The 26,587-nt window shown below is 39.8% G+C and overlaps 1 protein-coding gene across 2 annotated transcripts in view; it reads right to left on the reverse strand.

Annotated features, from left to right (window-relative positions):
• Window positions 1-3,340: 3,340 nt before the first annotated feature.
• MRPS9 (mitochondrial ribosomal protein S9) overlaps window positions 3,341-26,587 on the reverse strand; it is a 56,045-nt gene continuing 32,798 nt past the window's right edge. Inside the window, exons 6-12 of one of the 2 annotated variants that reach the window (XM_061626792.1) lie at window positions 22,575-22,660; window positions 18,133-18,208; window positions 15,302-15,470; window positions 12,219-12,327; window positions 10,352-10,521; window positions 9,275-9,384; window positions 3,341-7,806 (exon numbers count right to left, since the gene is read on the reverse strand). In XM_061626792.1, the coding sequence (XP_061482776.1) occupies window positions 9,293-9,384; window positions 10,352-10,521; window positions 12,219-12,327; window positions 15,302-15,470; window positions 18,133-18,208; window positions 22,575-22,660 (702 nt within the window). In that variant the 3' untranslated portion in view covers window positions 3,341-7,806; window positions 9,275-9,292. Of the gene's footprint in view, window positions 7,807-9,021; window positions 9,385-10,351; window positions 10,522-12,218; window positions 12,328-15,301; window positions 15,471-18,132; window positions 18,209-22,574; window positions 22,661-26,587 lie in introns of those variants that run through there. The other variant, XM_061626791.1, reaches the window with a different exon arrangement.

Below are 26,587 nucleotides of genomic sequence, written 5' to 3' on the forward strand. Positions count from 1 at the left end.
TTGGTAAAGGGGCCCTCTGCACATCCCCAGAGCCTATCAGTGACACACCATACATTGATAACACACGACTTCCTCCAAAGGATTCTGGGAGCTGTAGTTTACCCCTCACAGAGCTACAATTCCCAGCACCCTTAAACAACAGTTCCCAGGATTTTTTGGGGGGGGGGAGTTACGAGCTAACATGCGTGTAGGCAGCCAGTAATTATTAAAATGTCTAAACTACAACTTGAGGTCTTCTGCTAAAAACTCCAGCTTGTGCTTCATTTCGTGGCTAAGTCAAGTCCGTTTCAAGCAGCTCAGACAGAAATATTAATAGAAAATGTATCCTTGAGCATCTACAACCCCCGCCCCTTGCTGAGCAAGCAATTGGGTTTCGGCCCCGTTTATCTGAAGGAGCGCCTCCAGCATCACCAATTATGCCGCCTGACGAGATCAGCCACACAAGACCTTCTCTCCATCCCACCAGTTAAAACAGCGAGACTGGTGCGGACCAGAGAGAGGGCATTTTCGATTGTGGCCCCCACCCTCTAGAATTCCCTTCCTTTCGATCTTCGCCATGCCCCCTCCCTGATAGGTTTCCGCTGGGCCTTGAAGACCTGGCTGTTCAGGCAGGCATACGGGATCTCTGGAGTGGGTTAGTTTTAATGTGGTTATTAATCTGAAGGGTGGGGTTTTAGATTAATTGTGGTCTTCATTGATTTTATTGTATGGTATTGTATGTTGTACGTCGCCTAGAGTGGCCGTTAACTCGGCCAGATAGGCGACTCAAAAATACAATTGCATTGTTGTTGTTGTTGTTGTTGTTGTTATTAGAGGATCCCAGAGCAGTAGGCACGAGTTCCAGGCAGGCTTGAGGGTCAACATCTCACAGAAACAGAAGACACTCCATGGCTAGATTGACTTATCTTCTTTTTTAGATCCTGCCACTCTAAAGTCTGCCCACTCTTGATCTGGGTTAAAAGTGGCTCAAAGAGATCAGGTCAGTCAAGAACAAGGTGCTTACAGGCCAAGGAAATAATGGAAAAGTTAACATCTTACAGAAACAGCCATGGTAGCTCCGTGGAGCCTCCATTTTCAAAGGTAATGGAATGTATCTTAATCCCAAATACTGGGCACACAGAGGGTTGTTGCTTTCATATCCTGCATATGGATTTCTCTCCTGAAGTACCAGGCTGGCCGCTATTGAAACAGGATGCTGGACTAGGTGAGAGAACAGGGCTCCTCCTCTATTTTCTGTTCAGACTTAGTTTTTCAAAATTTATGTTGCATGATTTCAAGATTAAAGGCTGCAGGTGTCAGATAATTTAGAGTCCTGTCTCCTTGCAAAATGTTACTTATCTCATGTGGACATGCAAGCACAAGGGTGGGATTACAATGATAACATTATTTCATAGTAGTTCCACTTTAATCAACAGAATACCGTTGGAGAATTCAAGCCACTATTTTAAGGATATTATTTGCCCATGCACACCTTTAAACGGGTACAGCAAGTATTCAGCAAGACATAGTAGAACATACCATGTAAGTTCCTCTCCCCCAAAATCGAGCCTTGCCAGATCCATGATGGTGTGGCAGATATATATTGAAGGAACCTTGCTACAAAAAATTGGGTTCCACATAGATATTCAGTATAAGCTAGCTGCCCAAAAGGTTAATTCTTGATAAATGAAAGGCTAAGAAGAAATACTCCATGAGTTTACATAAAATCTTATAGTTGCAACAAGGCATACTTAGCATAATCTAATAATCAGTGGTTGTAAGAAGTCCAGGGAAAGAATCATATTGGCTGGATTCACCGCATGACAAAGGGCACCTGTCTTATTAAATGTGGGCTTCATCACCAAATACCCAAAGGCAGAGCACACAGTTCAAGAAGATATTGTATACTGACATCTTGTCTTTGTCAATTTACAGTTACTTAATTAATTCACTGCTTATAGCAAGCAAGATCTGTGATGTTGTTAAAAGTACCATTTGATCAAGAGTAAACCAACTCAGCACAGGGCCAATCAGAGGAGGGGTCAGGAGGCCATTCAGCCTGAGCCTCAAGCTCAAAGGGACCCTCACATTTAGACACTTATCTTTGTAGTATTTGATAAGTTTTGCAACTTGTTTTTATGTGCATCAGACTAAAATGTGACATACAAAATTTAAGCAAAAAAGGATGTAATTTGGTAAAAGACTTTTTTTTATTAACCGATATAATTTTGTCAAATTAAAGAGTTAAAATGTTCATAAATATTAATCAAATATATGGATGGGGTAATACTCCCTCTAAAAGTGCAGGTTCATAGTTTGGGGGTGCTCTTGGATCCATCTTTGTCTAGACGCCCAGGTGACCTCAGTGGCTAGGAGTGCCTTTTACCAGCTTTGGCTGGTAAGACAGCTGTGGCTGTTTCGGGACCAAGATAGCCTGACCACTGTTGTCCACACACTGATAACCTCCAGACTAGATTACTGTAAAGCACTCTATGTGGGGCTGCCCTTGAGGTTGGTCCAGAAGCTGCAGCTGGTGAAAAATATGGTGCGACTGCTCACTGGGGCAGGGTATCGCCAACATGTCACCCCACTGCTGAAAGAATTGCACTGGCTGCCCATTAGCTACTGGGCCAAGTTCAAGGTTCTAATTTTGGTGTACAAAGCCCTAGCCAGCTTGGAACCAGGATACCTGAAAGATTGTCTTACCCCTTTTATACCCAGTCAGTCACTGCACTCTGCACTGCACTCTTATCAGGAGGTCCGTTCTGCACAACTTAGGAAGTGGACATTTAGTGTAGTGGCACCTACCCTTCGGAATTCCCTCCCCTTAAATATTAAGACAGGCACCATCTGTGTTATCTTTTTGGCACCTACTGAACACCTTCTTCTTTCAACAAGCCTTTTAAGTAGAGACCTTATCCCAGTCTGCATCTGTGCTAGAACTGCTTTTTAAGTTAGCTTCAAAAGCTGGAAGTGGCCTGGGCCTCTCTGGACCTCTGAGAGGGCCTGACTCAACCCAAACTAAGTGGCTTACATGGAACATTTTCCCATTCCCCCTCCCTCACCTTACCACCAAACCTGATAAATAAAAAGCAATAAAGTGAAAAAGCGGAGCTAAAGAAAACAAAAATTACATCTGCAGAACATTTAGAGCCACTTCCAAAGCACACCAGAAAGGTAACTTACATCTGTATGCAAAATGTAATTGTGCCACTTTGTTCTTGACATTACCATCTTCATAAAACATAATAGATTGCTAATTTATCCACTGGAAAAAAGGCAAGTTTCAAGAACAGCTTGGGTGAAAAAAATATAAACACAAGAATCAAAATCAGGAAGGCAGTGGCATGATTCAAGAGATTTATTTCATTTATAAAACAATTTGGAGTGCATTTGTTCACGATTAAGAAATCTGCATAAAAGTAAGAACTGAGAACTTTATTAAGCTTTCTTCAGAATGAAGAAACTAGATTTATCAAGAACATAAAACCTAAGAGTGAACATTCCTTTTAAAGGGGCAGAGGCGATCTGAGAGTCATCACACATTAAAGGTCAATTCATCTGCAAACATTTTGGGTTCCCCCCACAATAGGTAGATCCAGATCATTTTTTAAAAAAAGATTGTTTAATCAACACAAATTAGTACTACCATGATTACTGACCTACCTTGCAGAGTTGTTCCAAGGATTAGAAAATGTAAAGTGTTTTGAACACTCTTAATTGGTTTTAAACCATTTCTAATACTGTATTTTAAACTTTTGTAACCTGCCGTGGGACCTTATGGTGCAGGGCTGGTAAAAAACTGATTATTAATAATAATGCATTTTATAGGTTGTAAGGCTACTTTCACACAGGTGATCAATGCAGTCATTGATCTACTGTTGTAAACTACAAGAACTATTCACGCTATCAGGAGCATTGTATTTTTTCTGTGTGTATATCCCAGTGTGTTCTGTCCGCACCAAAAGCACAGCACACATTCAATATACCCCTTATGGTGGGTGCTATTTTATGACCCCTATTTATTTTTGAAAGAGTGGTATAGTTCCATACAGCTATAGGGTTGATTTGTAATGGTGTTATAACAGTACAGTATTTTTGTTGTTATGTGCCTTCAAGTCAATTACGACTTATGGCGACCCTATGAATCAGCAACCTCCAAGAGCATCTGTCGTGAACCACCCTGCTCAGATCTTGTAAGTTCAGGTCTGTGGCTTCCTTTATGGAATCAATAATTTCTCGTTTGGCCTTCCTCTTTTCCTACTCCCTTCTGTTTTCCCCAGCATTATTGTATTTTCCAGTGAATCATGTCTTCTCATTATGTGTCCAAAGGATGATAACCTCAGTTTCATCATTTTAGCTTCTAGTGATAGTTCTGGTTTAATTTGTTCTAACACCCAATGATTTGTCTTTTTTGCAGTCTATGGCATGTGCAAAGCTCTTCTCCAACACATCTCAATTGAGTTGATTTTTCTCCTGTCCGCTTTTTTCACTGTCTAACTTTCACATCCATACATAGAGATCGGGAATACCATGGTCTGAATGATCCTGACTTTAGTGTTCAGTGACACATTTTTGCATTTGAGGATCTTTTCTAGTTCTCTCATAGCTGCCCTCCCCAGTCCTAGCTTGATTTCTTGACTATTGTCTCCATTTTGGTTAATGACTGTGCCGAGGTATTGATAATCCTTGACAAGTTCAATGTCCTCGTTGTCAACTTTAAAGTTATATAAATCTTCTGTTGTCATTACTTTAGTCTTTTTGACTTTCAGCTGTAGTTCTGCTTTTGTGCTTTCCTCTTTAACTTTCATCAGCATTCGTTTCAAATCATTACTGGTTTCTGCTAGTACTATGGTATCATCTGCATATCTTAAATTATTGGTATTTCTCCCTCCAATTTTCACACCTCCTTCATCTTGGTCCAGTCCCGCTTTCCATGTGATATGTTCTGCGTATAGATTTAGGAAGTAGGGTGAAAAAATACACCCATCTCACACCCTTTCTGATTGGGAACCAATCAGTTTCTCCATATTCTGTCCTTACAGTAGCCTCTTGTGCAGAGTATAGGTTGCGCATCAGGACAATCAGATGCTATGGCACTCCCATTTCTTTTAATGCATTCCATAGCTTTTCATGATCTACACAATCAAAGTCTTTCCTGTAATCTATAAAGCACAGGGTGATTTCCTTCTGAAATTCCTTGGTCCGTTCCATTATCCAACATATGTTTGTGCTGTGATCTCTGGTGCCTCTTCCCTTTCTAAATTCAGCTTGGACGTCTGGTATTTCTCGCTCCATATATGGTAAGAGCCTTTGTTGTAAACAGTACAGTATAATATACAGTATAACATATTATACAGTATAATAATGCTAATTTTAAAAAATAATTCTAAGAAGCCTTCTGGTCACTGCCAATTTAGCAACATGGTTAAGGTCAGTGATCAAAAAGGGTTTGTTTTTAACTTTCATAAATAACACTATAGATTATGGTGCTATAGTACTAGGTCTCTCTTGCATTTAAAAACAACCCCTATATCCAGAGTATTTATTTATTTATTTATTAAATTTATACCCCACCTTATGGCCAAACGGCCCTCAAGGCGGCTTACAAAAAACCCAAACATAACAATACATCAATATAACATAATACATCAATAAAATAATACAATTCTCAAAATTAAATAACAATTCTCAAAATTAGATAACAAATAACATTAAAAGCAAATTATTGAGCGTTACTTTAAATACTTGTATATACATGTCCACAAGCCAAGAACAAGAATAACGCTGGCAACTGTTTTCTTCGTTATCAGTCAAATTACTCGTTATTTCCACAGTCAGCTGGGTTCTTCCTTTTTAGACATTCAAATTCTTCGGTCCCCCAGGAATAAACGAGATAGGTTATAATGAAGGGAGGGGCCACCCGGAAGACCTGGGAATTAAACCACCTCCAAACATTGAGAAACTTTTAATTAGTGCCAACATCATCATAGTGCTGCATTATGAAATTCATGGGCCTTAGCACCAAGGCACTTGAAGAATTTGATTTCTGTGAACTCTGACACAAACAGATTTGATCCCCACTCCCTGGAATAATGTGTGGATCAATTTTGCACCTTTCCAAATTTTGCAGTAGAGTTCTTGGCTTGAGGTTCACCAAAACATACTGTCTTCCTGTGGCTCATTGGCTCCATTTTGCTCCAATCCTGTCAGCACACCTTTGGCATGTCATGGTACTTTTTTCTGAAAAGCACAGTTCTGAGATGGTGCAGGTGTGATGCTTGCTTTTTCTTATTCATGATTACAAGATGAGGAACAATGTTCCCTCCATTCAGCCTTTCCCAACTAAACCATAGTTTATCAATAATATAAAAAACAAAAAGGTCATAAAAGTGGTGCTCATCACAATGATGCACTGGTAATCTCATGATCTGAGATACCATAACACCCTCTATGTGGGGCTTCACTTGAGACTTGTCCAGAACACTGTAGCCAGCTTGTTGAGTGAAACATCTGGATGTGCATGTATTAAATCTGTGCTGAGAGAACTGCGCTGGCTCCTGGACCATGTTCAGGTTCTCTTTAGAGCCCTGAAGAGCTTTGGACCAGGTTACCTGAAGGTCAGGCTGTCCCAGCATAATCTATAAGATCACTTAGATCCAGTAGCATAGTGGCAAATTCAGAAGTAGAGGGTCCTTTCATGATAGTCACAGCCATGCCCCCTATCCAAGAATATGCAACCTTCTAAGATTGTAGAATAATTTTTTTGTTGGATTGAGAATGAGATTGTTGTTAACAATCAACAACAACATCACTCTCTCACATCTACAGATGTCCCTAGGAGTCAATTAGCATGAAAGGGGAGTGTGTGAGGTACTGAGAAGACTTCTCAGTGGCCGACTCACCTCCTTTCACTTTGATTGGCTCCAATCAGCAGGATATGACAAGGAAGCATGATAGAAGACTCTTCTCAGCAGCTAACACACTCCCCTTTCATGGTGATTGGCTCATAGGATGCTGGAGACATAGAGATCCTGCAGGGACCTGGCTCCCAAACAAGTAAGTAAGGGGTATAAGACACCCGCTCAAGACCCTGGATGACTACACTCCTGCTTAGATCATTCAGGAAGATTTTACTTGTGGCACCACATCCTACAGAATATAATAGGATGATGACCCCAAAGTTGGCATTTTCCAGTGATGCCACTACATGTTGAAATGCCCTTTCCTCTGTCATACGTGAAGCATCATCTTTTTTTGCTTCAGACATCTCTTTTTGTGAAGGTGTTTCCTGATCTGTAAGATTCTGGTTTTATGTTGATTTGTATTGTTATACACCAACGAAAAATGTTTAAAATATTAAGTGGTTGAGAAATATTTTAAAAGAAAGAAATAAAATCTTATAAGAATGTGTGCTGAGCTGATAGGTTGTTTCCCTTTACAGTATCACTTTTTTAAAAAAAGATGCAAGAGTGAAGCTAAAGGTGTCCTACAGATGCAGAGTTTGCACTACGGTTCTGATGAAAGTTAAAACTTTCTGTTGTCTCATAAAAAAATAGAAGAACCACTGGAAAAATACTGGATGACCATGACTGGTCAATGGCATATGTGTGGATACCATGTAACATAAAGAATAAATAAAGAATGGCAATTCCACACTGAATACCTTATTGTCAGCCCCACCCCACTCCCCGCAAAAGATCAGAAGAAGCTGTGTTCCAGCTGGCTTCTCCGCGAAGTCTTCTGGCACAAATTAAGATACCAGGGATCAGGTGTGTTGTCTCAGTTCAGTCCAGACATGCTGGTTGCTTCAGATGATAGCAGTCCCTGTTGGTCCAAACAGCTTGTAATTATATGGGTACTGTTGGCTTCTCACAGAGGAATGCAGTGGTTTCCAATGGGTTAAACAGGAACCTGCTTTTCTCCTACACCTTCAACTACATTCTCTACACTGGAAGGGTAGGCAGCTGCTGTCTCTTTGCATCATTACAGGAGATGCAACAACAAGAGAAACCTATAATTCACTGTAAAGTGACTTTCCTTGCAACTATTGCAGTATCACCTATATGGACCTTGGTTGTATAGAGTCCTACACAAAAGTGATGCTGGGGCTGCCCAGCCTGTCAGCAAGTTAGGCTTCATAAAAAGCCACTGTCCATGGGACAACGGGTAACTAAATTCATAACACTGTTTTGCTATTTACAGTGGTAAGAGATAATGATCATGTGATGCACCAGTACAGAGAAATGTTATCTGCATACTGCCTGAATTCACAGTATCTGTTCTTATATAGCTCATAGTATTACTGTTGTAGCCTCAGTGGGTCTTTGACATTAACGCAAGTCTCTTACAGAATGCTCCCCCCCCACAAAAATAATAATTGTTAGGGCTAGTAATTAAGATAATCATAGTACATTAGCTGTATGATAATTGCATAAATCTGCATGCGAATAAAATAATTTGGGAGAAAGCATTCTCCAGTTTTAGATAATGCATACAGGTGTTGAAGCACAAATTATATTAGAGATGTCTCTTAAGATGCTGTCTGCTACCTGTGGTTTTTGTAATAACTTGTATTAAACATATGCTGCCTGATTAATAGGGCCACCTTGTTAGTTTATCAAAAGGTTTGCAAATTGATTACTCTAACCAATCAACTAATCACTGCAACCCTAATAATGTTCAAGATATTAAAAAACCTCCAAATTAAAGTGACCTTACTTAAACCAGTTAGGCAGCAATGCCGAAAAAATATCGTCTGTAAAACAGTTCCAGCAATAACCGAACTCACAATTTAAATGTTTTTGAAAGCATATGTATATTTAAAAGTTTGATGCAATTCTATATAATTTCCACATTTCCTTATTTTTTTTTCATTTTGGAACCCTATGTAATTTTATAAGATAAATTGTAAACAGCACCATCTTGTGGTAAAAAGGTTGTATTGATGGCCAGCAATAAAATTCAATTTTTAAAATTGATTAAAAGTTTTAAAATATTTTCTGTGTGGATTAAAATCTGAAAAGGTATACTTTTGAAGGGTGTTTTTATGTATTTAATGACATGAATTTCAAGGGCTTTCACAAATGGGAACAATTATTATCCATTTTCAATGAGATCAATACAAATATAACAATGGTAATTCATCATTGCCCTTCTCTGTCCTGGGGAGTATCACAGCTTATAATCATTTGGTAGAAAAGCAATGCTGTCAGCTAGTTTAATACCTCTAACTAATGTAATATATACACCACATATATATAAAATATATCAATCATAAAAAGCTGCAATGTACATTGTTTCACTTTTAAATTTATCGCTTCTTCCAGGTAAACTTTCTGCGGGCTCCCTCTTGACCAGGCTTCTTTCGCTCTCTTATACGTGGATCAGGTGTTAGGAGACCAGCTGCAGGGGCAAGAGAAAAGTTTTATGCAGTTCAGTCACAGTGATTCAATACTAGATTCAGAACCACCTGTTGAACTTGGTGCAGAAAAGAGGAAACTGTGTGCAAGCTGAAGCCCACAGTGGAGAGATGAGCTAATGATGAGGATCATTGGTGTTTGGTATACACCATCTGGAAAGTCCAAAATCTGGGCTCTATTTTAATTAGCATGTAGACTCTACATGCCAATTTTTGCCTCAGGCCATATCTGCTACTAGCATGAAGTCCTCAGAAGGTTGCCCATGAAGGAATGTAGCTCTTGCGTTCCCGATCCCTGATGGAGAGTAAGAGAGGCCTAGTTTCTCGATGCAGCAGCCGTCTTATAAGTAGGCATTGTTAGTATCTTTCTTGTCTCTAGAAGTAATGTTCTGGAACTTAATGAATGGCTAGTTGGCAGATATAGATTCAATCAATACTTTTGTAATATAGACAATTATAAACAAGACATTGGGAAGAAAACAATTTCTAGGAAAAAAAGGATTTGTCCTTTTGATTTACCTGCCACAAATCAAAGCTGACCATTTCCAAATATTGGGCTGGGAGAATATTCTTCTCATTTCCCAGATGTATTTTAAGTAAGTTCCTTTTACATTTTTAAAAATATGAAATAAGGCCATTCCTTATTTCACAACATAGGCTTGAATCCAATGCTGTCCTGGCCTCATGGAATTGGCTTCTGTTTGTGCAATGGGATGATCCTCCTCCTCTCCCACTACAGCCCCCCACAATGTGCTCTGGAGGGTTGAGGGACCATCTGGAGCAGATTGGGGGGGCATGAGGGGGTTGCACAGGTGGGGGAGGAGAGGAAGGTGAAGTCCTGTTGCGTGAGTGGATGCCCACTTGAGCAACACTGGATTCTGCCCATACCTTTTCAATGCAAAATACACTGAGACAATAAAAGACAGACCAACTTTCTTCTTTATATTTTACCTTGCCTCATACACTCCACCTCTTTTTCAGTAATAAAGCTACACAACGCTCTTGCAGAAGCTAAGCGGACTGCTCCAGCCTGTCCTGCTCTTCCTCCACCAGAAACAGAGCAGACCATGTCGTGTTTTCCCAGTCGATCAAGGAACTGGAATGGGAACATCAGCTGTTCTCTGAAAAACATATAAATATATAAGATATTATTGACTCCCTCATGTATTCCAATTGTAACACCAGCAACGAGGTAGACAATTACAGTCAGATGTAAATGATCTAGTTAACTCTGAAAACTTTGCTTTGGTGCTCTGTCTGTGGATCAACCTCAAAAAGCTATTGTCAATTAACCTTACTGGCATCCAGGTGTATTCTTTTGTAAAGCCTCTGCACCCTCAAAGAAGAAAAATCCATTCACATTTCTATTCCTTATGAAGTAAACACCAAGAGTAAACTAAAACTACGTCAGGCAATACTCCATGTTGCCAAGTGCTTTGCCCAGGTGGTCCTTCACCCTTTCACTTATACAAAACATGTTAAAGTATGAACAAAAATCAAATGTTCTACAGTGTGGTGCCAAGCATTATTGGCTTAAAAGTTGGCATGCTTTATAAGGAGTGGAGAAGGATTAAAGTCAGTTGAGAAAAAAATCAGTGAGATAAAAGCACTCATTCATACACTACTTTACCATTCCAAACTTCCCCTTATTTAATTGTACCAACCAGAACATAAATATATGCTGCTGGTATGTAGTTTGCTTTTAATGCCAACAATAGTATGACTGCAAGGGAAATTAACATGTTAACATCAAAAAAACTAATAAAGCAAATATCTAAAACAGGCACATTTGCAAAGAGAGAAAGATGACCAAGATAAGAGAAAGATGACCACTGAAACTAAGCAGACGCAGCAAGCCAGGTCTGCACATATTGTTCCCCAGCAAGCCAGTCGCAGACTACCTTGTACTGTGAGCAACATGGTGCTTGACTACCACTGTTTTTTGCAATCTTACAAGCAACAAAGGAGTTTTGTTAAGATTCATGGAAGGCTGTATTTGTCTTGGTGGGGAACAACCTATGCAGGCCTGTTGTGATTAGTGGTAAACAGTATACCTCTGAATATCAGATACCAGGTACAAACCAACAAGGAAACTGCTGCCTTCTTGTTAGGCTAGATTCATTTATCTAGCCACAGCTACAAATTAGATGCCTTTGGTCCAATCCAGTAGGGCTCTTACATAAGCAGCACCTACCAGATCTCTTTATTCCCACTGTAAAGCTGCATGCTCAAGATAAACTAGATGAGATGCATTATACCTTCATCTCTGAAATACTGCCTCTATGAATGGATTTGCATCACTCTCTCACATTCCATGGGTCAGTTTCACAGTGGAACAATCCACCTGGTGAGAGGATTGAAGATCAGTTTCAAGATGGCCCAGGATCTATGTTAGGCCTTTTGAAAAGTTTGAGATCATGTGGACTTCATATCCAGGTTCAACGCAAAAAAAAAAGAAAAAAGTGATAGAAGGAAATGGTTTAGGTGAGCAGCATTATTTATTTATAATATTTTATACTGCTTAATGTAATAAACATCTATAAATAGTTCAGCCATAGTCTAATTGTTTACAAACGTTTTGGTTTGTGCCTTACTCAGTTTTTGGCTTTGGTTGCATAATGGCAAGATGTGAGACTCTCCACATTTTTGTGACAATTGATGGAAAGATGATGTGCACATTTAATGCAACCTGAACCATTAAACAAACAAAAACTGACACGACTAAGAAGATGGCTACAGTCTTTGTTTTGGCAACAAGCCTCCTTGCAGTTTTTAAAAAAGTGTCTAATAATAGTAAACTCTGACTTTGATCACTCACCTGTCCTGCAACACCGGGAAGTAAAGTACATAATCATCTCCGTTTACAGTAATTTTCCCACTTCCATCGTCATAAACTGTAACAGTTGCTGTTGCTGTCTTTCTTCGGCCTTGAAAAAGTAACACACATTTGTGTTTATAGCATTTCAAATATCATATGCGGCAAACTGACTATGGGGAAATCCTAGCAAAAGTGAAATAACGGAGATGCTCACATAATAAATATTTATTTTAAACTCATCATGGAGCATTGTTTCCTGACCAACTGCAGTAACCACTACCAAACAATAAAAGCTGGATCCTAGGGTGCCACTGCTCTGCTTTCCTAAGAAGCAAATTTTCCATTCGAGGTTTGTAAAGTTACAAAAGCTATTTTATCCATCATGGAGTCCAGTAGTGACTTCTAGAGCAATCCAAAATATAGGAAGCCTATTCCAAATCCCACTCATCCCGGCAGATCTTGGGTTTCACTTGCTTCCTTAGGGTCTTAAATTTGTTCCAGACAAGGGAAGACTTACCAGATTTTTAAGATTTCCCTATGGGTAAGGCTGCTATAGGTATTGACCACTTCATGGGTTCTGGTATTTCCAGCTTAGCTGAGCTTCATAAATTACTAGCTGCTGGTAAGCCCAAGTAGTATGGTTAACCCTGAGGTTAGTATTACTGTCTGACTACAGAGACACTAGCATCTTTCTACAATAGAGGCTTTAGATGTAATCTCTCCCCATCCCTGCTAAATAGGTTTGAATATTGAAAAAAAGGGATAAATATTAAGAACAAAAATGTCTCATCCCATCTGAGAAAAATGGGACATGGTGGATAACAAAATGTTCATATAGCTGCCATTACTATGACTGTTCCCTTTTTCCCCCAGCAGAGGGGAGCATACTCTGAGAATTCAAAATGGCAGCCAGCATCTTAAATAGGAACTGGATTTTGATACGATGAATAGGATTCCTTAGCTTAAATTCAGAGCTATACAAGATATATGGGGAATTCTTCACTAATAGTGGCCTGAAAACCTGTTTAAACAGATGTACTTTATGATCCTTTGTCTTGTTAACATCAAAATGAAGTAAAATAGCTGAAATGCAAAGTACTTCAAGTAAAATGGTTTTTAAGGTTAGCTCAATGTGCAACTGTAAGATTCTAGGGCAGTGAGATTCTCCCTGCTGTCTATTAGTGTTGTTGATTAATTTCTGTTGGACTTTTATTTATTTATTTATTTATTAAAAACCTGTTATATTCTGCTTTGAACAGTGCAGATGTAATGGAAGGGCAATATCTAATTATTTTTAAAAATTAATATGAAGAAGTGGTGAACTTGAATCCTAGAACAGATTTTGTTGTGAATTGCGAACAACATTTATCAATGAAGAAAATGCACATGAGCACAAACAATGGCTGTGTTCATATATCATGGTAAATCATAGCTAATGATTTACTGTGAGTGCGCAGAAAGCTCCCACTTTGCTCCTCCCCTAGGATAAGCAGGAGCACTAAACCATGATTCCCACCTTAGTGTTACTTCCAATCTGGGAATTGTGGTTTGTTTTCCATGATTTGAAGCTAAGCTTTTTTTCTTGGCTTCAAATCATGGTTAATTTGGAGTGAAACAAAGTTTGTTACAATCTCCAGTTCAGATGTAATGCTAATCTAAGGATTGTGGTATGTTGCTCTTGCTAGTTAAAGAGCAATGCAGGAGTGATCTCTCTGTTCACAGTAAAACAATTAGTGTGGTTTATACTACAATATGTGAACATATCATAAATGGGACTAATATCTATGTTTTTAAGGCTGCAATCCTATAATCATTTACCTAGGAGCAAGTCTCACTGAACTCAATTACAAGTTATTTTGATAAAGCAAAGAATAAATTTAGTGATTTAAGAACATAAAATGATGTAATCTTGTGCTTGCATTATCTGCTACTCTAATACAAAAACAATCTCTTTATTATTCTGTAGAAGATTTAATAATCTTTAAAAACAGAATACTGATAATCTTTAAACAAAAATTATGCTTTTCAACAAATACCTTTATATGTTTAAGTCACATTGGTATGAAAATATCACCTAACATTTAGAAGATTTAATCATAGCTACAGTCTGTACCTTTCTCAGCTTAACAGTTATATCAAACTGAAGAATTAAATACACATAAGCCCAGAAGGAATAGAATCTCACATCAATCTGAGTCACTGTGGTGTTGTGAAAACTGGGCTAACAATAGGTGAAATTTGAACACCTTTCCTTGTTAAGAAAAGTTACTGAGCTGCCTAGTTGTCAGATTAAAAAATATGAATGAGGAACACTACATAATAGATATAGATTGCAAATGTATAATTTTTACCCATGATAAAACCAGATGTGAATACAGCCTGGTCTTAAACATGTGTGTTTACTCAGAAGTAAAACCCACTGACTTCAATGGGACTTACTTACTACTCTATGTCATTTTTGTATAATAATTTGGAAGACCTATCTGCCTACCAAGAAAAAGCAGCTGAGTCCTTAATGCCATGCCAATCTATTTTTAATTTCCTGAAACAAGTATGACGACATAGAATATATTGCACATTTCACCATGAATACTGGAGCAGCATTTCTTGTTTCAGTGTCATAGGAAGCTGTGTTATTCTGACTCAAGACCATTGGTCCATCTAGCATTTACACACTGACTGGCAGCTGCTGTCCAGGGTTTCAGGCAGGGGGTATTCCCAGCACTATATGGAAATGCTGGGGATTAAACCTGGGCCCTTTTGCATTCAAAGCAGATGCTTTACCACTGAGCTATGACCAGCTGCCTTATATCTAGTCAGACCATTGGCAGCTCAGCATTGTCTATACTGACTGGCAAAGTCTCTCCAGGGTACAGACATGGGACATTCCCAGCCCTACCAGGAGATGCCTGGGACTGAATCTGGGGCAATTGGCAGTGTTAACTCCAAATTTTGATTTACTGCTAGGGCTATGGCCCTAGGGAATTCCCATGTTTGTCAATGAGGAAAATATTGGAACATGTTTAATTACTTAAGTCTCCAAGTACATCCTTATCCACACCAAGAAAAAAACAAAATGTTACCTTCTGCAGTGCTGAAGGCCAGTCCTTGCTCATTATACTTCAGGGGTTCAACTACCTGCTGTTTGGATTGTACATGTAATTGCTTACGAAATTTTAACACATAATCTTCTTCAATGCTGTAGCACGGCAATGCTATTAATTTTTCTAGCAGTTGAATACATCGTGAATACTGTAGACAATAAAAATTCATTAAGGCATGAGGGTGCAAGTGTAATTGCATTTGCCAACAACTTCTATTTTTACATGGTTGATCTTTTCGGTTCTGCCCTTACTGATAACTTTTGACAGGATGACACATTTGCATGCTGTTTTCAAAACATGCAGATGTATCATTTTGTATGTGAATAAAGATACCAAATCCTCCCCCCCCCCCAGCAACAAATGAATCCACAATTCAAAAATACAGCCAACCTCTTTGTAAGACAGGATTACCACATCAGGATGAAGTTCATCTTAATTTTCAAAGAAATATTTAGCAGGCCTCAAAACAGAAACCAATTATTTGATGAAAAGTGGCAAGAGGTAAAGCTTCCCAACTCATTTCAAATAAGTGGATATGTACATTTAAATGGAAATAATTTTATTTTCCTAAAATCCACTTCTTAGGTGATTATATTTCATAATACATACAGAAAATGTGTATCTATGCCACTAGCTGTTCAATCGGGAGTTATTTTAAATGTTTATAATTTTCTTTTAAAACCAAACAATCAAGCTTTTTTAAAATTCAAGAGATACTTGACTTAAAGGGCAACCTCTTGAAATAAATTATCCTTTGCTACTGTGTGCTTTTCTGCCTACATCTTGAACATGTGATTAGAAAGTAAAATGCCTCCATCTTGCTAAGATACAGACTCCGTTTATTGGCCCTCATCCAGCCCCCACCACTGAGTTCAGGCACTGGTCCAGGGCTTGCACGGCTTCTCCCAATTCAGATGTTACAGAGAAATAGAGCAGGGTATCATCAGCGTACTGCTGACACCTCACCCCAAATCTCCTGATGACTGCTCACAAAAGCTTCATATAGATGTTAAAACAGCATCAGGGACAAGATGATACCCTGCAGCACACCATAGCACAACTGCCAGGGGGCCAACAGACAACGGCACAATGCTGTTCTCTGAAAACAACCCTGGAGATAGGATCAGAACCACTGTAAAACAGTGCCTCCAATACCAATCTCATCAAGTCAGTTCAGAAGGATACCATGGTCAATAGTATCAAAAGCCGCTGAGAGATCAAGTAAGAATAATAGGGCGCACTCCCCCTGTCCTACTTCCGATAAAGGTCATCCATCAGTGCAACCAAGGCCAATTCCATCCCATAACCAGACCTGAACCCAGATTGGAATGGGTCAAGATAAACTGTTTCATCCAAGAGTACTTGCAATTGTTGAGCCACAACCCTCTCGATCACCTTCCCTAAAAAGGGGATATTTGCGACCAGACGCACAAACCAATGGGTCCAAGGTGGTATTTTTTAGGAGCGGGCAGATCCCTGCCTCTTTTGGAGTGGCTGGAACCACTCCCTCCCACAATGATACGTCGACCACATCCTGGATCCACTTGGCCAAACCCCCTCGGCAAGCTTTAATAAACCAAGAAGGGCAAAGGTCGAGAGGACACGTTGCTGGCCACATCGTTGCAAGCACCTTGTCCACATCATCAAGCCACATCAACTGAAACTGATCCCAAGAAGTTGCAGCAGACGTTGCACTGGACACCTCACTGGGGACTACACTAGATGTGGATGGGACACCAAGATTGCTATGTAGGCCAGCAACTTTACCCTCAAAGTGCCAGAATGAAATTTAACATGGATAAGTGCAAAGTTCTACACCTAGGAAAAAGAAACCAAATGCACAGTTATAAGCTGGGGGATACTTGGCTCAGCAAATACTACATGTGAGAAGGATCTTGGAACTGTTGATGACAAGCTGAATATGAGCCAACAGTGCGATGTGACTGCAAAACAACAAATGCTGTTTTAGGCTGCATTAACAGAAGTATAATTTCCAAATCATGTGTAGTAGTTCCCCCCTATTTGGCACTGGTTAGGCTTCATCTTGAGTACTGTGTCCAATTTTGGACACCGCACTTGGAGAAGGGGCTGTTTAGCCTTGAGAAGACTGAGGGGAGATATGATAGCACCCTTCAAATACTTGAAAGGATGTCACACAGAGGAGGGCCAGGATCTCTTCTCCATCGTCCCAGAGTGCAGGACACAGAATAATGGGCTGAAGTTACAGGAAGCCAGATTTTGGCTGAACATCAGGAAAAACTTCCAAACTGTTAAGGCAGTATGACAATGGAACCAATTACCTGGGGAGGTGGTGAGCTCTCCAACACTGGAGGCATTCAAGAGGCAGCTGGACAGCCACCTGTGGGGTTTAAGTAGTTTAATCCACTTTGTTGGATTCCTGCATTGAGCAGGAGGTTGGATTTGATGGCCTTATACGCCCCTTCCAACTCCCCAATGATTCTACTTTTTTCCCAAATGGAGAGAGGGTGGGGGGGAACGTTCAAACATGCAACTCCAGCCTCCACAGCCTGAGAATTTGTACAATCCAGGAACAGCTTTACCACTGGATTCTGTGGAATGTATAAACTATCTCACAATTTGGGTGAATGATTTGCGCAAACATGACTTGCATAATTCATATAGGAATCAATAAAGTTTCTTCTGTTTGTGTGTGTGTGCAAGAAAGAGACCAAAAACATGAATAATCCCCATCTCCAAAGAAAGGAATATTTTCAGAATCCTTAAAAAACAACCAGTAGCTATTCCGTTAGGATACAGGGTTCATTAAATAAAGGAGATTAATTACTCACATCTTGATCTGACAGTTTTTCCACTAGCATTTCTTCCAGTTCCTCTTTAATCAGCCATCTGCTGCCAATCAGGTTTCTGTTTAAAATATCACATATATTCTCTTTTTAACTAATCATACAATTAGAGTTAGATTGCAAAGGACCACACAAAGTCACACTTCATTTGGAAATATACTTTTCTTTTTGCTTTGAAAATGTGCAGGATACATTTACAAACTTTCTATTCTAAAAAGGAAAGAGTAGTAGTGCCACCATAATCATTTTACTATACTGGAGTGCCTTCAAGTTGATTCTGACTTAACATAATATTTCTGAAATTGTTGCTAGTTAAAAGATCTAGTATTAGTTTAGTTTAAAGGCTACTTGTCAGCACATGTAAAGCAACTGTACTGCAATGAATTTTGACACACACGGTTTCAAAACATAACACAAAAGACCACATAGAAAGAAATATTCACATTTTTTCATCTTCCCCTTAATTCTTCCCTTCAATCTAAGAGTAATTTCAGTGTCTGAAGCACTGAAGTACAAAGGGAACTATAAATTCTTTTGGGATTTCAACACCTTATTTAAACCAGCTGTGATACAAGACAGACAGACCAGTTGCTGGCCAACTGTAGCACACTCAGTAACTGCAGGCATGAGGTGTATCAAGCATAGCTGTGGTAAGACACAGTAGGGGCAACATAAGATTGGATTAGCCATATTTTGAAAACAAAGAGAAATATCTTAATGTCTTGCCATGTACGCTGCAGGCAAAAGAGAAACTAGGCATTCTCTGATTTTTTTCCATTTTACAGGTCTTGTATATCAACAAATGAGAGCCAGTGTGGTGTAGTGGTTTGAGTGTTGGACTATGACCTGGGAGACGAGGGTTCGAATGCCCACACAGCCATGAAGCTCACTGGGTGACCTTGGGCCAGTCACTGCCTCTGGGCCTCAGAGGAAGGCAATGGTAAAACCACCTCTGAATGCCACTTACCATGAAAATCCTATTCATAGGGTTGCCATAAGGCGGGATCGACTTGAAAGCAGTTCATTTCCTTTCATATCAACAAATGCTGGACAATGGAAAGATGTGCATCCCCTAGGGATGGCACTGTTCATTTATCAGCTTGTTTCTCTGTCTTTTAGGCTGTTTACTTTCCTTCTGCTTCTTCTCATGCTTACTTTTCCTCAGTGGCTTTATCTTTTATCTCTTATTCCACCTCTCCACAGCTTTGTTTCAGAAGCATTCACTATCTTCATGCTAATCTCCCTCTCTTCGATTCATACATATTGAAACCCTATCTTTTACTTGATGGCTTATACCCCAAATTTAGTCTTAACGTATTCTTTGAGCTCAAGTTATTTAGGGCTTCCAAAAGTACCTTAAGGATTGCCTGCTTCCTTATACTCCGCCTCAATTGCGGAGATCTTCTGATGGGGGACTGTTGGTAGTCCCACATGCCCCTGTTACTCAGCTGGCCTTTATTATTATTATCATTATTATTATAGTTTATTTATACCGCGCCTTATGGCCGAAAGGCCCTCAAGGCGGCTTACAAGAAAAACACAAATATAGAAATACATCAATAAAACAATACAATTGACAAAAATTAAATAACAAATAACATTATTAAAAAACAGCTTTACCAGAAGCTGAGCCCTTAGTATGGCTGGCCATGCCCTGTGGAACTCCTTGCTAACAGAGGTTTGGCAGGAGTCATCCCTGGTTGTTTTTAGGCATCTTCTAAAAATTGTTCAGACAGGCCTTTCAAATCTGAGATTCTTTGTCAACCAGCTCTCACTGATGTGCCTGATGTATTTATTGTAATACTGCGGTTTTAGTCTGCATACCTCCTTGTGATATTTTATATGTAAGTGTGATTTATAAATAGTTTAAAGAAATACCTACTTTTAACCTTATTCTCAGGGTTCAATAGTCACTGTTTCTCCAGTGCTCAGCTTCAACTTCCCCCTCCGATTTCAATTTATTTTACCCTTCCTAATCCACACCTCACATAGTCTTCCTTACACCACCACATGAGTAATGGCTCACCCTTTGGTTCCAGCTAGTTCTCTTCAACTACCAATCAGTTCTCCTGAAGGTGCCCCGGTTCAGTTTATTTGACACTTCTCAGCTCTACACACACATTCATTTGGACGAAGAGCAGTCCAAAGCAAAGAGGGAATCTTCTAAATGTGAAAACAGAGCTTCTAAATGTGAAAACAGAGCTGAAGATCTGTGGAGAATTTCCCATGGGGATGTTACATTCACCACAGGGATACTAGTGAAAATGACATTCACCTCCACTCAGGAGGTTAAAGGCTAATCACACTTTCAGCGCTGTGTTTGCTCTTCTATTCCTGCTCTAAGTTCTGTTCTTTCCTAAGCAAGGCAAATATTACACTCTTTCCCCACTTACTCTATTGCTTACCATCTGTGCTATCTCTGCTTTAAATTTGACTCATCCCTAAAGTCCTTCAGAGAGCCAATGTGGTGTAGTGGTTAAGGTGTTGGACTACGACTTGGGAGACTGGGGTTCAAATCCCCACATAGCCACGAAGCTTACTGGGTAACCTTGGGCCAGTCACTGCCTCTCAGCCTCATGAAAACCCTATTCATAGGGTCAACCATAAGTCGGAATCGACTTGAAGGCAGCGCATTTACACTTTTAAAGTCCTTCATCAGTTTTCCTCATATACTATACTGAAAAGCTTATCTTTTAAAAAAAGTATAGCCTGAGTGCCTACCAACTCCCCATCTCCTTTCCCTACCTCCCAATTCTGATCTGTTTCTCCTCCAGTACCATACCGTTATGCATTGACTCCATCTCCTCCTATGTTTTTAAATTCCTCTCCTCCTGTTTCATACTTCCAGCTCTTTACCATTTCCTCTACAAATGAACCAATTTTTAAAAAACTCTTCCCAAAGTCGATTCTTTCTGCCTTGCCCTTCAACATCATTAACATTTCCTGCCTCCAGTCCCCCCCCCCAAAAAAAACCATCAGAACATTGCCCTGGGCTCCTAGTAGGAGGAAAGGCAGGATATAAATGTAATAAATAATAACTATACCCAGTGTCTTTATGTTCCAACACTCTCCCCTTCTCCTTTAAATACTAAAGTCAACCTTCAAATGTCAATAGGCTTACCTGACCAATACTTTCTACTGTCCAGTAACTCTCTTCCACCCCTGCTGCTCATTTATTAAATCTTGTTCTCTTAATTTTTTTGGCAAGATCAATGTGAAGAATATTCTTTTAGCTGGTTTTAATTTTTTTTAAAAGATTGTATGTCTGCCTGTTAATGTGTCATCTGACCACCAGTTTGTGTTTTGCATCCTATTAAATTACATGGCTGAAAATGTGCAGACAGCCATTAAAATAGCTACTTTTCTAAAGGGATTAGACAAATTCATGGAGAATAAGACCATCAGTGGCTATTAGTCATGATGGCTATATATTACCCTCCTGTATCAGAGGCCATGCGCTGCTGAATACCCACTACTGGGGGAAAATGAATGAGAGAGTGTTATTGCGCTCATGTCTTGCTTTTGGAATTCTCATAGGCATCTGGTTGGACAATGTGGGGGCAGAATATAGGACTAGATGGACCTTTAGTTTGATCCTGAAGAGTTCTTATGTTCTTAATATAAAAATAACTATACTATAGGTTGGATCCAGAATATGGTAGTCAGTCTTTTCTCACTGAAATCAGGATTTAAATTACGACTAATTTAGGCTGCAATCCTAATCTCACTTTGGGGAATAACTCTAGTTCAGTAGTAAAGCATCCACTTTGCATGCAGAAAGTCCTAGGTTCAATCCCTGGAATCTCCAGGTAGGGCTGGAAGAGACTCTTGTCTGAAACCCTGGAGAGCCACCACTATTCAGTGTAGATGATAATGAGTAAAATGGACCAATAGTCTGACTCAGTATAAGGCAGCTTTCCTATGATCAATTTACCTGGGATTAAGTCTCCTTGAATTCAATTGGATTTACTTCTTAGCAGACATGGTTAGGACTGTGCTGTAATTTTCAAATTGATTTCAATGTGAACTGAAGTACAGCATAAGGCATCAGGCAAGCGTCTTTGCTGTACTGTTTTAGATACCTGCTAAAAACTGTTTTGTTTTGGCAAGTTTACCAGACATTTAATTTTATTATGTTTACTTGCTTTTATGTTACCAGTGTTTTTGATAAATATTTTAAACTACTTTTTGTAAACTGATTAGAGATTTTTCTTCTTTGATTAAGTGGTCTATAAATTCTGTTAAATAGACAAAAACGTAATCTGGATTCAACCCAATGTTTTGAAATCAACAACAAATTATGAAATTTCTAGTGATCCTTCAGGAGACACACATAGCACAATGAATCTTGAAAATCTTGTATGGACATGAATCTGTCTCCCTCTTTTCCAACAAACTTTCATTATTATTTCAAAGAGACAACTTACAATTTGGTTTTGTTCTCAGGAGCTAATCCTGCAGTATGCATTTGTTCCTGGTGTTCCTGAACATGAAGCAGTTTACCATACATTTCCTAGAACACATGGGAAGCATACAAGGGTGAGTTCCAGTTATAACCTTCTCTTGGAAATGTAATTTGTATTTAAATATCAGTTAGAAGCTCAGCTACAAGAATATGGTGCTCTCACTCCCATCTGAGGTACAAAGGACCATAGAATATACATTAACCAATTTTAATTACAGTAAGTAAATACTGTGACCAGTGGTTTCTCTGCAGCAAAAAACAAAAGAGAAATAATGTAATTCTTCATACAGTGTACTCTTTAATTGTAGGTAAGTGCTAGCTTTACCTCTGTGGCAAGTGCAACCATTTTGTTAAACATAAGATACCAACATATGACTTGGTATACATGGCTCTCAGCTTTAGCAGTATATCGAGTACATGCCAATGGTTACAACAATGGTCTGGAACCAAAGCTGTGTGAGCAAAGTCTACTTGCACAAACTTTTTTCCCATCCCCTCCTTCCCCCTGCAGCTTCCAGAATGTCTCACTGGAGGTTTGGGGGGAACATCCTCAACAGCTTATTGGGGCAACAGATCAAAATCCAGAAGCTCCTCATGCAACCAGAGGCCTGCTTGTGTAAGGTGTTCCTCCCTGATTTTCTCAGATTCTCCTCTCCCACTTCACCCCCCTGTAACACATCTCAGGTATTTCCTGAGGGTCCTCACTCCCCAGGAGGTATATTCTCATAAGGTTGATGGGAGGGGAAAGCCCCATTACATTACGTGGCTAGTGCTCTCAGAAAGTCTGAAAATCAACCCATTTTAGCCAGAACCCAAAAGAACAAGGAAATTTACCCCATTACACCTACTTCCTAACAGGAAGTTCTAAATTGAATCCAAAACCTAAATGTGAGGATGTGTACAGGGGTTACAATGCATTGGAAAAAGGTGGTGTGCAGATGTAATAAGTACTACATTAATTACTCTCAGTGGGAATGCCCACTGTGACATACTTATCAGTAAATCTCACTGATGTCACTTTATTGTCTTGCAATCCCTCTAAGTGTCAGGAAGGCTTTTGTTTAAATTTTTACATCACAGCAAGAACCTTCAATAAACTCATTTCTCTCCCTACCCTTTAAAACCACATCATCCGTTTTAAAAAGTTGAAGAACTGCTCCAGACAGAAAGTGGAAAGCATCCTTATGATGTTACAGGAAGAGTCTTTGGTTTCTCTTGAGCTGTACATTCCTAGAGCATATATCTGAACAAAATGTGGCGAGTATACTTCCACAGTGGGCTTATTGTTTAAATTATGACCATGCCTTTAATCTCCCAGGCACTAGAGCCTCAGACCTCACCCTCTAATAATAAAAAACTTCTATTACTGTGTCAAAGGCTGTCCAACTAAGTTGTAAAGAGAGAAACAGACTGAGGTCTGGTTTGCACATGTTAAACCGAGGTTGATAACAGAGCTTGGAAAAGTTACTTTTTTGAACTACAACTTCCATCAGCCCAATCCAGTGGCCATGCTGGCTGGGGCTGATGGGAGTTGTAGTTCAAAAAAAAGGACCTTTTCCAAGCTCTGGTTGATAATAAACATGAATGAGCAGCATGTTTTACAGTGCCCTCTTTGCTCTTCCCCCACTACTGATGTACTGAGAGGAAACTAACCAAAGGCAAATTTAGCATTCTGTACAAACCAGTGTTTGTACAGTGCTGTGCAAACAAACCACAAGTAGTAAGCCAAGAACAAACTTTGACTTCCAACTGTAGTTGGGACAGAAACAAACCACAAGTCCAGTTCGCACATAATGCTAAGTCAGCTGATAGCTTGTTTCCTCCTGGCACTACAACAGCAGGAAGAGGGGAGGAGCAAAGTGGGCACTGGAAAACAGTATGCACTAGTGTGAACCAAGCCCGAGTTTGTGAAAAGCCAATCAGGAAAGTTTATACTAATAGGAAGCTTCCATTCTTGATGCTAAAAGGGCAAAGCTGGTTAGCTACATTTATTGGCTAGTAAGAAACTTATTCAGTATTTGAATTGGATTCCAGGAAAGGCCAGAATTTCTATTATACTCTTCTCTATGGACCAGGAGAGCCAGTGTGGTGTAGTGGTTAAGGTGTTGGACTACGACCTGGGAGACCAGGGTTCGAATCCCCACACAGCCATGAAGCTCACTGGGTGACCTTGGGCCAGTCACTGCCTCTCAGCCTCAGAGGGAGGCAATGGTAAACCCCCTCTGATACAGGTTACCATGAAAACCCTATTCATAGGGGCGCCATAAGTTGGGATGGACTTGAAGGCAGTCCATTTCCATTTTCTATGGACCAGAAACCCAGGCAATTCAGGATACTTAGCACTGACGTGAAAGAGAGTGGGATAAGAGAGAGGAGCTTATGCTGTTTAAATAAAAGATACCCATTCAGAAGCAGAACAGACTAGCAGTGCTGACCTCCCTTTTTAAATGGAAGCTAGTCATAGGAGGTTGGCCAAATCATAGAAATTATGGTGCACAGACACACATTCATCTCTATTCTTTTATTTTAAAAAATCTGGTAACAGTGTGAAACTGCTTTCAAATATAAGAGGGGAGATTACAGGTTGCTATGACCCATTATCCTTGCAAGGTCGTTCATTGTTGAGACTGGTAATGATGTTCTACATGGGTGGAAGAAAAGGAAGTTGTTACTTTACTTACTGTGTTAGCTGGACTTACAGTGGGTTCAAAAGCTACACAGGGTGGGATTACATGGCCATTTATGCCATGATGGTTTTAACTGCATGGTTGTTGTTTCCCATTTGCAGCAATGCAGTGAACCAACTGCTATCTGCACTTGGGATTTATTTTGTAGTTTTCTCATAGTTTGTTCAGAACTAAACTTTTGGGCATTTGTACACTTCAAATATGTTTTTTGGGGTTTCCCCCCCCCAAATATTCATTTTCTTTTCAGTCTTCAGCTTACTGTGCCTGAACATTTTCAGTTTTCTCTGAATGAAATGACTGCAAACTTTTAAAAAGAGTCAGGTTGTGCACCAGACTTACATCCTATAGTGCATACAATGCAAACACCCTTGATAATATGCAACTATTATGTATTGTGTATTTTTGAAATTAATAAAAATAAAAAAATAAAAAATAACAGTTTCTAAAGGCAACAGAAAAGTCATAAATATACATGCCAATATCCCTTACAAATGTAGCTATTATACAGTAGATTCTATAATTGGGAGCCATATATATATTGTCATAGAACAGGAGGACTGCATCTTTGATCTGAACAAGATGATTAACAAGACAGTTTTAAACAAAGCTGCTGCTGAATAATAAGTTAAGAGCAAGCTACTGGATCTTTGAAATATATCCTGAAAGAACAGAGAAAAGTATCAACATCCAGGCGCTCTTGGATGAAACCGATTATCTGGATCCGTTTCAATCCGGTTTTAGGTCCGGTTTTGGCATTGAAACAGCCTTGGTCGCCCTGTATGATGACCTTTGTCGGGAGAGGGACAGGGGGAGTGTGACTCTGTTGATTCTCCTTGATCTCTCAGCGGCGTTTGATACCATCGACCATGGTATCCTTCTGGGGAGGCTCGCGGAGTTGGGAGTTGGGGGCACTGCTTGGCAGTGGCTCCGCTCCTACTTAGCGGATCGTCGCCAGAAGGTAGTGCTTGGGGAACATTGCTCGACACCCTGGACTCTCCATTGTGGAGTCCCTCAGGGGTCGGTTTTGTCCCCTATGCTCTTTAACATCTACATGCAGCCTCTGGGTGCGGTCATCAGGAGTTTTGGAGTGCGTTGCCATCAGTACGCTGATGACACGCAGCTCTACTTCTCCTTTTCACCTTCTTCAGGTGAGGCTGTTGATGTGCTGAACCGTTGCCTGACCGCGATAATGGACAGGATGAGAGCTAATAAACTGAAACTCAATCCAGACAAGACTGAGACACTGTTGGTGAGCTCTTTCCCTGCCCAGATGGTGGATGTTTCTCCT

This window comes from Rhineura floridana, chromosome 5 (assembly GCF_030035675.1).
Source record: "Rhineura floridana isolate rRhiFlo1 chromosome 5, rRhiFlo1.hap2, whole genome shotgun sequence".
In the NCBI taxonomy this organism is placed as follows: Eukaryota; Metazoa; Chordata; class Lepidosauria; order Squamata; family Rhineuridae; genus Rhineura; species Rhineura floridana.